General features: G+C 42.6%; 1 protein-coding gene across 2 annotated transcripts in view; it reads left to right on the top strand.

The window, feature by feature from the left end:
* zbtb46 (zinc finger and BTB domain containing 46) overlaps positions 1-12994 on the top strand; it is a 92845-nt gene that overhangs the window by 34094 nt on the left and 45757 nt on the right. For both annotated transcript variants that reach the window (XM_086124590.1, XM_086124584.1), the window contains exons 2-3: positions 2886-3106; positions 3213-4137. In XM_086124590.1, the coding sequence (XP_085980716.1) occupies positions 2921-3106; positions 3213-4137 (1111 nt within the window). In that variant the 5' untranslated portion in view covers positions 2886-2920. The remainder of the gene's footprint in view (positions 1-2885; positions 3107-3212; positions 4138-12994) is intronic.

The following is a 12994-nucleotide window of genomic DNA, read 5'->3' as shown; positions in this document are numbered from 1 at the left end:
CACACACACACACACACACACACACACACACACACACACACACACACAAACCTTTTCTCCCCAACACACACACTCAAATCAACCTGTCAGGGGGTGTTTAAACACAGATATTTCTGTGTATTTATTGCTGGGCCGTTTTTAGACATCAAACTGCAGCGGTTGAGATGTGGCTTCTATTGATGTCATCGTCTTTATGTCGCATTCCCTTTTGAGTGATCCTTAGCCTGGTGTGTCTTTCTTTTGCTAAATATACTTCCTCTCCTTGGAGTAGAATTGAAACAATGTCCAGTTTATTTCATTCCCGAGTTGCTGCGACTTTTGGTCCGACTTATTTGGCAACGTCTGCCGAAGCACTTCAAATTTGATGATGCAATTCTTTTAAATTCGTGTTTGGGACCGATATTGGGGCATTGACGGGAATCAAACCCGCCCCATCTGCGCGCCAGGCCGCAGCATGTACACCATTATGCTGCCGGAGCTTTAAATTCCAAACTAAAACTGTCACATTACTTTTTCTTGCATTTATTCATTCATTCATCTTCCAAACCACTTCACCCTCATTAGGGTCGCGGGGGGTGCTGGAGCCCATCCCAGCTGTCTTCGGGCAGTAGGCATGGCACACCCTGAATTGGTTGCCAGCCAACCGCAGGGCACACAGAGACAAACAACCACGCACGCCCGCACTCACACCTAGGGACAATTTAGAGTGTTCAATCAGCCTGCCATGCATGTTTTTGGAATGTGGGAGGAAACCGGAGCACCCGGAGAAAACCCACGCAGGCCCGGGGAGAACATGCAAACTCCACACAGGGAGGCCGGAGCTGGAATCGAACCCGGTACCTCTGCACTGTGAAGTCGACCTGCTAACCACTGGACTACCGGGCCGCCCTTCTTGCATTTAATAATCTTGAAATGTCGCGGAGGGACAGCATGCACTATGCGTGGCTCTTAACTAGGGCTGCACAATGAAGTGAATTTTAATCGTGATCACAATTTTGGCTGCCACGATTGAATTATCCTAATTGACTGATATTTACATTGAACCCACCTTGTCCCACCGACGGAGGGTAGAAAGTTGGGTTCCCCGCGACTAAGGATAAGGTTCCGAGGCGGCCGGGTCGCGATGGCACCGGCGGGGAGAGGCCCCACAATGCTGGCCGTGGCCCGCCCTGGACTAGAGTCGGGTAGGCTTCGCGGGTGTTCCGTCGGGTTAAAATGTGAGCTCTGCTGGATCTCTCATCTCTCTCTCATCAGCACTTTCACAACCATTGGTCAGCCAACTACCAGGGATGGGAGAGGGTGGGGGTGCATGGTCAAGGCTTCAATAAGTTGCCTAAATAACAGGTCAGATCCAAGAATATTTATTCAGTTAAACCTTGAAAAAAAAATTAATCCTTGGATAAATATGATTATTTTATATTTTATTCAAAAATGATAATTCATTCATTTTCACGTATTATTTTGCACTGAAAGTGTATTACAGATTTGATTGTATCAAGGTTGACGTAAAAAGATCCAGATGTTTTCCTTTAAATTATGAAACATTCTGATTATTACTGATAATAGTGAACACATTATTGATCAAAATAATTCTGGTTATCATTTTGGCCAGAATTGTGCAGCCCTACTTTCAACCACCTCTCACTTCTGAAAATATGGCTGAGTGGCGAAGTGGGCGTCTCCTAAAAATGTTGTGGGTTTGATCCTCAAACCTCGTGACCGGGAGCAAGACTTTGTACCTTAATTTGCTCCTGGTGGAGCTGGCAGCACCTTGCGTGGCAGCAGCCTTCCATTGGTGCACAAATGTGTGTGTGAATGGGTGAGACTTGAGGCTTTGCAAAGCGCTTTGGGGAACATATGGTGTAGATAAAATGCAATGTAAGTGCACACTATTTACCGATAAATATTTCATTCAGGAGATGTCCGTTCATTAAATGACATGCCAGCTTTCATAAATGACTGCTTTAGAAGATGGACGGCAGACCATGTGCTGGTAGTACGTGAGCGCATGTCATAATTTTTGGATTTAGCACAAGGTCTATTAAGTGGAGCATCTCACAAGGTATGATTACAGTAACATTTTGAGGTATTGTATCTTTCGAATAGTTTGACATGTGCATAAGTGTCGGTACTGTATGAATGAACCCATTATACACAGTGAAGGGAATTAACACCGCCGAACTGTGGTGTAGTGTGCGGTGTCCTGCCACTACTTTTCATGAGTGGTGACCGATTGGCCCACCGCTCTGCTGCAATTCGAAATTTGAATTGCGAGTGAGCGACTTAGAAACGTAGCAGAAGTTCAGAATCTCTGTCAAAGCAATACCTGAGTGCAGTCAATGAACCGAGCCTATAATCTGTCAAACATCGAGACTATCTCCCCCCCCCCCCCCCCCCCCACCTCGTTTCCTGTCTTTGTGTTGTTATTATGTAGCTTTAGCGGCCATGGCAATCCGCCTCTTCCTTGACAGTCCCAACCACACATTTTGCGGTGCAATAAAAGCACAATGCAGAACAATATATGTGGCGCCTCAAAAAATTGTTACTCAATAAGATCACCAGGAGTTTCATTTTTTTGTTGCATTGACTTTCTATTCATGCGAGGGTCACTCGCCGAAGTTGCAGATCGTATTTTTTTCCATTTTAGTCACATTTGGTCTGAATTTATCACCCTCCGAACACTTTTTAGCAAAACCTTCTCATTTTTTAATTGTTAGAATTGTATATGTTTTTGCTCATATGCTAGCTCAGAGAAAACATATTTTATGACACCATTAAGTTACCAAATTGAGAAATGTTGTTTCTCATGACCATTATGAGTCGCAATAATGCAGTGAGAAGGAGAGCAGCAGAATTTTACATGAATGCATTTCTTCTTCTCTCAGGATTGTGGAAAAGAGGCTTTTGTTCAGCTACCCAGATGAACAACAGGAAGGAGGACATGGAGATCTCCTCTCACTACCGTCAGCTCCTCCGAGAGCTCAACGAGCAGCGGCAGCACGGTATCCTCTGTGACGCCTGTGTCATTGTGGATGGAAAGATCTTCAAGGCCCACAAGAACATCCTCCTGGGCTCCTCCCGCTACTTCAAGACTCTTTACTGCCAGGTGAGCTTCGATACTCTCGCTGAAGTCGTGACAAGGGAGCGACTTTTATGTTGCTCCACGATGTCTCGACGATGTAAATAAATACCCCTAATTCTTTCTGCCTCAGGTTAAAAAAGGTTCAGAGCCTCACCTTCAAACTACAGTCACTCACCTGGACATTGTGACGGCGACGGGCTTCAAAGCCATCCTCGACTTTATGTACTCCGCTCACCTCGCCCTAACGAGCAAGAACGTCATTGAGGTCATGTCGGCGGCCAGCTACCTGCAAATGACAGACATTGTCCAAGCATGCCACAGCTTCATCAAGGCCGCCCTCGACATCAGCATCCGCTCCGAAATGGCCGACGAACTGGCCGACTTTGAAATGGGAGCCGTCGTCACAGCCGGCATAGGAAGTGGCGGTGGAGGCGGCGGAGGCGGAGTTGGCATACCGGGAGCAGGGGGAGTAACCAGAGTGGGCTTAGGAGGAGGTGGGATAGTCGGAATGGCCTCCGAAGCCCTCGCCTCCATCATGTCTGGTCGCAGCACTTCCCCCTGGCTGGCACGCCGTACCAGCCCTGCCAACTCCTCTGGGGACTCTGCCATCGCCAGCTGCCACGAGGGAGGTAGTACGTATGGCAAGGAGGACCAAGAACCCCCCAAGAGCCACGAGAGCCAGGAAGAAACTTGTCATGACTCCCAGCCTGCTTGGCCGCATGACTACAGGCCTGTTAGCGTCAAAGAGGAGCAGGTGTCCCCTGCCTCTTCCTCGCATCCCCGGGACACCCCCATGGAGGCGGCCCAGAGCCAACGGCATCAGGCGCTAGGCGGCCCAAATGCAGGTGGAGATGGATCCTGGCAGCCTATATCAGGATCGGGACGGAGGAAGAACAGAAAGAACAAGGACACAGTCAGACATATAACCCAGCAGGCTGAGAGGAACTGGGAAGGAGAGCGGGAAAGGGAGAGGAACAGGGACAGCAGGCCTGGATCTCCTCTTCCATCCATGCTCGCTGTGGCTGGCTGGAACTACAATGGACAGGATCTCCCAGGTATGACTTGACTTGACCCGGCAGAACCACCGGGTCTCACTTTTGATGTTCCTTGAACAAAACATGTTCGCGTTTGCATTTTCGTGTCATGACAGGGAGCCGTTTTACATTGTGTAGTCAATTAGGATGCTGTTCTGGGTCACCGAGCCAGGTCTTAAGAGCTGCTCAACTGGAACCGCACTGCGCTTAACTCAACTTAAAATGTATTTTTAAATGTGTGGGAGACAAACCACACCTTCAAAACCTCAGGGTGTGATGAGTTGAAAGAGTGGACACAAGTGAAATACTTGATTCTGTAAATTGGAACGTGAAAAAAAATATCAAAATGCTTCGACAGGTTGGAATAGATGCTTTACATCAGGAAAAAAATGTGAAAAATTATTTTGGTGAATGTTAGCAACCTATCTTCCAGATGCTTTCATTCATTTTGGTGGGAATTTTGGAATTTAATTTGTCTTTTAAAAGAAATTCCATTCACAGTTCATCTTGAGAAAATGTCAGTCACTGTGTGCATGGCATGCAAAGTATGTTGTGTCGCAAACGTTTACTCGCTGAGTATGACCTCTTTTTTTCTTCAGAGTTTGAGATTAACTTGCTTCCACACAAACGTGTTGGGACTAAAATGGTTATCTCAAATCTTGGAGGTGTGAGGTGAAACGGGGTTAAATGCAGATAGATGATCCAATCCTCTTCTTGCTCTTGTTTATGTAATACAAACACACTCATTCACCCGCATCAAGAAGCAAAACCTAATCTCACGTTCAAATACATATTTCCATTTTAGGAAGCCTCTTTACATTCACAATACGTAATGAATTTCTTTGCACAAAAATGAATTAATCACAAACACCTGGCTGTGTGTTCTTGTGTGTGTGTGTGTGTGTGCGCGTATTGGTGGGGGTTTAAGTGCGCTGTGGGCCCAAGGCGTCGATAGTTAGATCATTAAAAGTAAGAGAAGCTAATCCTGGGCGCATTAAGGGAGTTGGCTGTGAAATGGGCACACACGTCGCACAGCTAAAGAAAACAGGATAATTGAATTGACCTGGGTCACTGCATGGATTACCAGTGCGTCCTCACTATCCTAAGCTCCACCCCCTCTCGGCGGGATTTAGGGAAGGACCTCTGGAAAGGGCGAGCAGACAGAAAAAAGGTAGACATATTGAAGAGAGTGTTGGGTAAAGCGAGAGAAAATAAAAGTATAGGAGTAGAGGAGAAGATTTTTTTTTTGTCCTAAGTAATATCGTTCCTCCACTTTCATTTCGTCTTGAGATACATATTATCACTTACCAATCAATGACTTATTGGGGGCAGGTTTTAATTTTTATGCTTCCAATCTTGTGGGAACACGTTGGGGTTGTTGTTCCAGCATGACTGTGAGTGAGTTTGTGATTTTGATGTGAAAAAAACTTGTCTCTAATGGTTTGATGATGACCTCGATTTTATCAACGGCAGACAAGATTGTGTTGTCCTCATAAATTGTCCCAAAACACTGTATACAATCATCATAATTTCTCTGTGTGAGTTTCCGAATACATTTTAGCATACATTCAGTACAGTACAGTACAGGTACAAGTTGCGTTGCTTTCAAGAAGCATTGGTGGTTTGAAAGAATTATTGGACTTAGTGTGACACAATCGGACAAAAATGAGAACTTTTTGGCATTTCTATCGACTTGAAATATGAGCTTAGTATTTCTGTGGCCACACTCGTAACTCAAAACACTCAAATCTTCAGTCATCTTTACCCATTGGAATGAATGGAAATTCTCTCTCTCTCTCTCTCTCTCTCTCTCTCTCGTGCATTGTCTCTCTAGCATGCAAAAAAAAAGTAACTACAGTGGTACCTCTACTTATGAAATTAATTGGTTCTTGAAGGAATTTTTTGTAAGCAGAAACGCGTTTTCCATATAAATGCCCTAATTCGTTCCAAAACCCCCCAAATTCAGACATAAATGTTTCCTCAAGCATAAACATCCATCAAAATATGTAACAAATACATGTTACAATTAGATCATTGCACAATAAATGACAGTTGTGCATAATGTGAAAAAAAAGATTATGAGTAAGGAATAATAATAACAATACATTTCATTTTATAAGCGCCTTTCAAAACACTCAAGGACACCTTACAATTTAAAAAAAGAACAATAAAACCACAGATAAAATCATAAATAAAATCATAAATAATATAAACTGAGTATGCGATTTTAAATAGGTGGGTTTTGAGATGTGATTTGAATGTGGGAAGAGAATCAATATTTCAGATGTCGGGTGGGAGTGAGTTCCAGAGTTTGGGGGCAGAGCGGCTGAAAGCTCTGCACCCCATCGTGCTGAGACGGGCCGAGGGTACACAGAGGTGAAGGGAGGATTTCCTGGACAAGACAACCCCTCCCAGCAAGCGAACGAATGTCGAATAGTCCGAAGCCGACGCCGGCTACATCGCTGCCGCGAGGAACATTAGCCGACCTAGCCAGGCCGGCTAACACGCTGTGGTCCGCGGACCGGCCGCAGCCTCCGCTGCTGCCCCTGCGCGGCCGGCGGGAGGACGACCAAAAGGAGGCGATGCCCCGGAGCCACCGAGGTGGAAGCACCGACGAGATCTGCTGTGGATGCACCTCCGGGAAGGACGAGGAGCGATGCCCGGAAAGTGGTGGTTTTAACTGCGTCCTCATAGTTTTTTGCCCTCTTTAGTTCATGTTCTCTATCAGAAGTGTTTTTTCCCTGGCGTTTTGTAAAAAACTGATCCAAGGACACGTGCTTTTGTCGGCTTTTAAAAATCCTTCAAAAATGTCCAAGGCAAACATCAGCATAGTGAGCGATCGCCCGATTGGTGAACACTTTTTCTGGGTGATTCACATTTACGAAAATCGGGACGCCTCATATCCCGAGGGGAAAATGATGAGGATGCTGCATAGACACATCTATCTATTGATCTAGCTATACTCGTAGACACATTCGGTATAAGCCCCTCTAAGCCAATGAGATGCCAGCATGATGCTAGGTAACAGCCAATGGCAGAGCAGCTATAAATATGTTGGGTTGAGGAAACTCGGAGCTGCGAGTAGTAGCTGTGAGTAGTCGTCCATACTGTATTTTTACCTTTCGTAAAATTTCCTTTATAACAAGAGGCACACTTTCCTGTTGAGACGTTTCGTAACTTGAAAATTTCGTATGAAGAGACGTTCGTAAGTAGAGGTGCCACTGTACATAGATGTAATATTTTCTAAAAGGCTTTAATAATACAATATAAAGACACTAAATATGAAATAATCATTGAAACGTATCATATGTTATGAATATACAGGGCCACCACAGCATGGCTCCCGGTGGCCCAACAGACCACCACCCAAACAGGATTCGTGTAGGACCTCGGACAGTTAGGTTATGATTGCCATTGTGTGTTGAGTAAGACTCCAGGAAGGTGCTTTCTTTGTGCTCGGGGAGTGTTGAGGGTTTTTGTTTTTTCCCTGAACAGGTTTTGTGAGGTCATTATTGTTTGAGGAGCACATAGACCCTTCACTGGGGGGTGGAGAGGGGGTGGGGGTGATTTGACTGTCAGAGCTTTCTTCTGTTCTGTCATGTGAAGCCAGTGAATACTAAAAGGGAGAAACAAAAACTTCACCGGAACAAAAGTGGTTGTCAGTTTATACTGAGTGACGGTCAAAAATACACAAGATCTGTTTAGGCTTATGCCCACTTAAGTCTTAAGTCTCTGTAAGTAAAGGATTTTGGCACCTGCAGGAGATCCGAATCAGATGGAAAGGACATATGGACGTCCAGGGAATTAGAAAGTCATGTATAGCTCTATTTAAAGCTACTACATTCAACACAGAACTGCAAAGAAAGTACAGTGGACCGTCGGAGTACAATCTCTTTTAAGACTTAAAAAAAATTAACATAAATATAAATAGGACCGAGTTTCACTTTGAGTCACATGTTTTGCAAACAATACCTTGTCAGTGACATTTTGTTTTTGTATTAACATCATAAAGACAGAAACCTGTCAAAGAAAATGAAAAATCCAAACTAGGAGGCAAGACATGCCAATTGATTGTCTCGTCTTCTTCTTGTTCAATTTCTGGAGTTGTGAAGCTCCAAAGGTTTAGCTTCCATTACACGTTTGTTGACTGAACCATTTAAATTCCAATATACCAATCCACCACAATGACATTTTTGACCAAGCAAACCTATGCTAATTGTTTTACCAGTGTTACTGTAGAGCAGAGTTGGGCAGAGGAGCCAAAATTACACTCAAATAAGAATACTGTTAATTTTCAGTCATATTAGTCGGTAAGAGTAAAAGGTGGTAGTCCTCTAAATAATTTGAGTAGGTCGAAACAGGATTTAGTGAAAAAAAAAAAACTGAAGCATCGAGTAAATGTTGAGTCGCTGATTGCAACTTATCTGTTCTGTTTACTTTTTAAATAGTCAATTAACCTCAATTTGAGAAAAACAGAAATACACAAATTCAATTATTTCCCAACAATATCACTTAAAAATGATATTGCTTTCATCTAAAATAACAAAATAGGGCAAATTGAGCCACAACAATTGGTCTTAAGTGACCTTTCCGTGTTTAGACATTTACCGTAAAACCGCACAATAGGCAAACTGGCAAAACTCCATCCGATAATGATTATTTATTATTTTCAGATGTCCGATTCATCGGTTGGGTGCTACAAAAAATACAAGTACCCGATGATGGATAGAGATGGTAGCGAAAAAAACCACCGGTGTAGTAGGTGTAGTAGTTACTACATTTAAGAAATGGGAATGCCAGTCGGATTTTTCTTTCAAATCATCTGGAGAATGATTGTGTGTGTATGCACAAAACACAAAAGAGAAATACAACGGGAGGCACGAGTCTGAGGCAAGTACTTGAAGTTGGTCATTAGATCTAAAGGCTAATCGCTATGAAAAATATTATGAAACAGTCTTAGTTATTTTATAATTTACTAGTTGTAGACATGGTAACTTTATGAATAAAATAAAAATTTGTCACAAGGTGTCGTAATAGTCGGTAGAACTAACAATGACGTGTGGTCGATTCTTTGGTCAAATTGATAGTCAATTAAACAGTGCGTCGTCTTGGGGTTGCAAAGAGGACGTCAAGCCGTATCAATACTATAAGTCTATATATAGTAATAAGGCCATTTTTTTAGAGATTAATCACATGATTTTAATCATTCAATTCCGAGTACATGCTTTTGTATTAATAAAGAGGGTGAGTAGCCATTGATATTATGTTTATTTACATAAATAGCACACACACAGAATCATGTTAACAGTGCCCGGTTTACTTGTGGCCAATGGTATATAGCCAGGACTGAGGTATTGTGTACAAATATGTGTTACTGATGGCCATCATGTTTCATAGTAATTGATTATCACTAAGTTAATCTTTGTGAGACTGGAAAAAAAACCTCAGATTTTGTGGTATGCTATATTCATGATGTCCTATGAGAACAATAAAATTGTTCAACAACACATTTTGATCCATTTATTTTATTGAATAAATCTGGAGTACACAGCTGCTGATGTAATGTTCATTGTAAATGCATAGTTTTCAAACATTTACCCTTTAAATATTATACTTTTGAGTATCAGAATTCTTGATTATGAATATCAGTCAAAATTGAAAAATGGATTCCCATGATGAACGTTTACGGAACCCAAAATTAGTTACCGTGGTTTTCCCATTGTGTAATCCAACGGAACCGAAAAACAGTTTCTGTTTATTTCTGAAATCCTCAGGCCTGAAGCGGAATGTAGCTCAATGTAAAATTTGTTTTTTTTCTCCTTACAAAGACACTCAAGTAAAAGTAAAATGTATTCTGTATTAAAACGACTCTGACAAGTACAACTTATCCAAAAAGTTACTTGAGAAATGGTGCAAATGTAACTCGTGATGACCTGCCTCCACTGAAGGGCAGCAGCCACATCGACTGTATTCGTCGTGATCATTGTTGATGTTTTGTCACTGGTAACAGTCCAACATTGTAGCGATTGCCTGACTGAGGATTTGAATGGATTATTTTCACCATATACGGATAATGTATGGTCGTGTTTAAGCTGTGTGTCGGGCCATCGGTTTGAAAATGTGGCGTGTCCATGTTGACATAAACAGTTGCACGAATGAGGATTTGATTTCTTTAGATCCTCTTCCCTTGCAAACATCTGCTGTGTTCACTAGGCGTTATTTGGGCCACGATGCGCTCAACTTCCTGACTGTGACATGTGATCTCCGCTTGTCTGATGCTCACCTTGTGTGCTGACACAAATATTTGAGATGCTCACATGTGAGAAAGGACAGGAACTCAGAAATGTTTTTAGATGGGCCTCACTAATCTGATTATCTGCAATTATTTTTTTTATTCGAGCTGACAATTTCAAAAGGAAAGTTTTGAATAGCCTCCAGCTTCGCAGCTGATGCCATAAACCTTTAAATACTTACCTGAAATTATTTTTAGGTTGTTAGCCGCTGTTTCCACCTGACCTGGGATAAAAAGCATCTGCAGATCAAAAGCTGTCATGGTATTAAAAAAAAAAATTATCATCATCATCCGTATGACACTAAATAACACCCAATTTATTGTTTCGCATCTCATGTCGGTGGAGTTGGTTGTCAGAAAAGTAACTCAACAATTGGGAGTATGTGCCCCACCCTCCCACTTTTTTCGGTTTGCCCCAGAGTTAATTAAAGAAATCACACCAAACACGAGTTGAGTGTGTCTGGCGATGCGTTCTCATTTATAGTCGAAGCACAAAGTGCTTTGACTATAAATGGCATATATATATAATTTATATACAGTATATATACAGGTATATATAAATATATATATATATATATATATATCCATCCATTTTCCGAACCGCCTGATCCTCACTAGGGTCGCGGGGGGTGCTGGAGCCTATCCCAGCCATCTCCGGGCAGTAGGCGGGGGACACCCTGAATCAGTTGCCAGCCAATCGCAGGGCACACAGAGACGAACAACCATCCACGCCCGCACTCACACCTAGGGACAATTTAGAGCGTCCAATCAGCCTGACATGCATGTTTTTGGAATGTGGGAGGAAATCGGAGCACCCGGAGAAAACCCACGCAGGCCCGGGGAGAACATGCAAACTCCACACAGGGAGGCCGGAGCTGGAATCGAACCCGGTACCTCTGCACTGTGAAGCCGACGTGCTAACCACTGGACTACCGGGCCGCCCTATATGTGTGTATATATATATATATATATATATATATATATATATGGCATATTTTATTTGGCAATAAAATATAAATGCACCAAGAAAAAAGAAGAAGATAAACAATGTGCAACATCTTAAACAAGGCGCAGTAAGCATCAGGGATAGGTGTGACAGTGCTATGATGTTCATCCTGTCTACTTCTGATTAAATTAGGTTCCTTTTTTTTTCTCTTTTTTTTAATCATATCCTAACTGTCCAGGGTCCTACACTAAGCCTGTTTGGGTGGTAGTCTGTCGGGCCGCCGTGTGCCATGCTGTGGTGAACTTGTATATTCATAACATAATATGATACGTTTCAATGATGATTTCATATTTAGTGTCTTTATATTGTATTATTTAAGCCTTTTAGAAAATATTACATCTGTGTACAGTGGTACCTCTACTTACGAACGACTCTTCTTACGAAATTTTGAAGTAACGAAACGTCTCAACAGGAAAATATTGCCTCTTGTTACGAAAGAAATTTCAAGATACGAAAGGTAAAAATACAGTATGGCCTGCCACTTGCAGCTCTTAGTTTCTTGAACGCAACATACTTATAGCTGCTCTGCCATTGGCTAATACCTAGCATCTTCCTGGCATCCCATTGGCTAAGAGGGACTTCTACCGTATGTGTCTATGTGTGTAGATTAGGGCTGCCCATTACGTCGATCGCGAAGTTGTTTGCGCTCAGCAGTCTGCAATTGCAGCTTGTGATCAGAGCTGTTGCACTATATCTTTTACCGTTATCATTATTCTCATTCGGAGTTTGTTTCGTGTACAATTCACCGAGGGCACGGGCAAAGAATAGGAATCTCGAGGGCCCAGGGAAGCACTTTAAAACGTTTCGCGTGAGATACGATAATTAACAGGCTGCAAAAGTGCGTCGCATGCCTCCGTGTCAGGCTGTTGCTCATCCTGGCGTGGGTTTGTATGTGCGTGCGTGTGCGCAGTAACGGGTGGATGGCGGGAGGTTGGTTGATTGAAAAGCCGATCTTCGGTCCAAAAAATTTGGGCACCCCTGGTGTATATAGATAGATATGCGTCTATGCAGCGTCCTCGTCATTCACCCCTCAGGATATGATGTGTTCCGATAGTTTTACCTAAGTGTGAATCACCCAGAAAAAGTGTTGATCAGCCGGGCAACCGCTCACTATGCAGATGTTTGTCTTGGACATTTTCGAAGGATTGTTAAAAGCCGAAAAAAGCAAACATCCTTGGATCAATTCTTTACAAAACGGCAGGCAAATACCACTTCTGAGAGAGAACATGAACTCAAGAGGGCAAGAAAACGATGAGGATGCAGTTAAAAGTTAAATAACCATCATTTTTATTCTTCACTCTATTCTTTGTTTTTTACATTATGCACAACTCTCATTTGTTGTGCAATAATCTAATTGTAACATGTATTTGTTATATATTTTGATGCATATTTATGCTTTAGGAAGCATTTATGTTTGAATTTTGGGTAGCTTGGAACAAATTAGGGTATTTACATGGAAAACACGTCTCGACTTACAACTTTTCCTGGTTTAGAAATTTCTTCCAGAATCAATTAATCTCGTAAGTAGAGGTACCACTGTACAGGAAACCCACACATACTGACCAGTACCTCCTCTGGAC

Source organism: Hippocampus guttulatus, chromosome 1 (assembly GCF_054856545.1).
Source record: "Hippocampus guttulatus isolate MCC_2025c chromosome 1, RoL_Hgut_1.0, whole genome shotgun sequence".
NCBI classification, from domain to species: domain Eukaryota; kingdom Metazoa; phylum Chordata; class Actinopteri; order Syngnathiformes; family Syngnathidae; genus Hippocampus; species Hippocampus guttulatus.
This window is presented reverse-complemented; position numbering and strand designations above follow the sequence as displayed.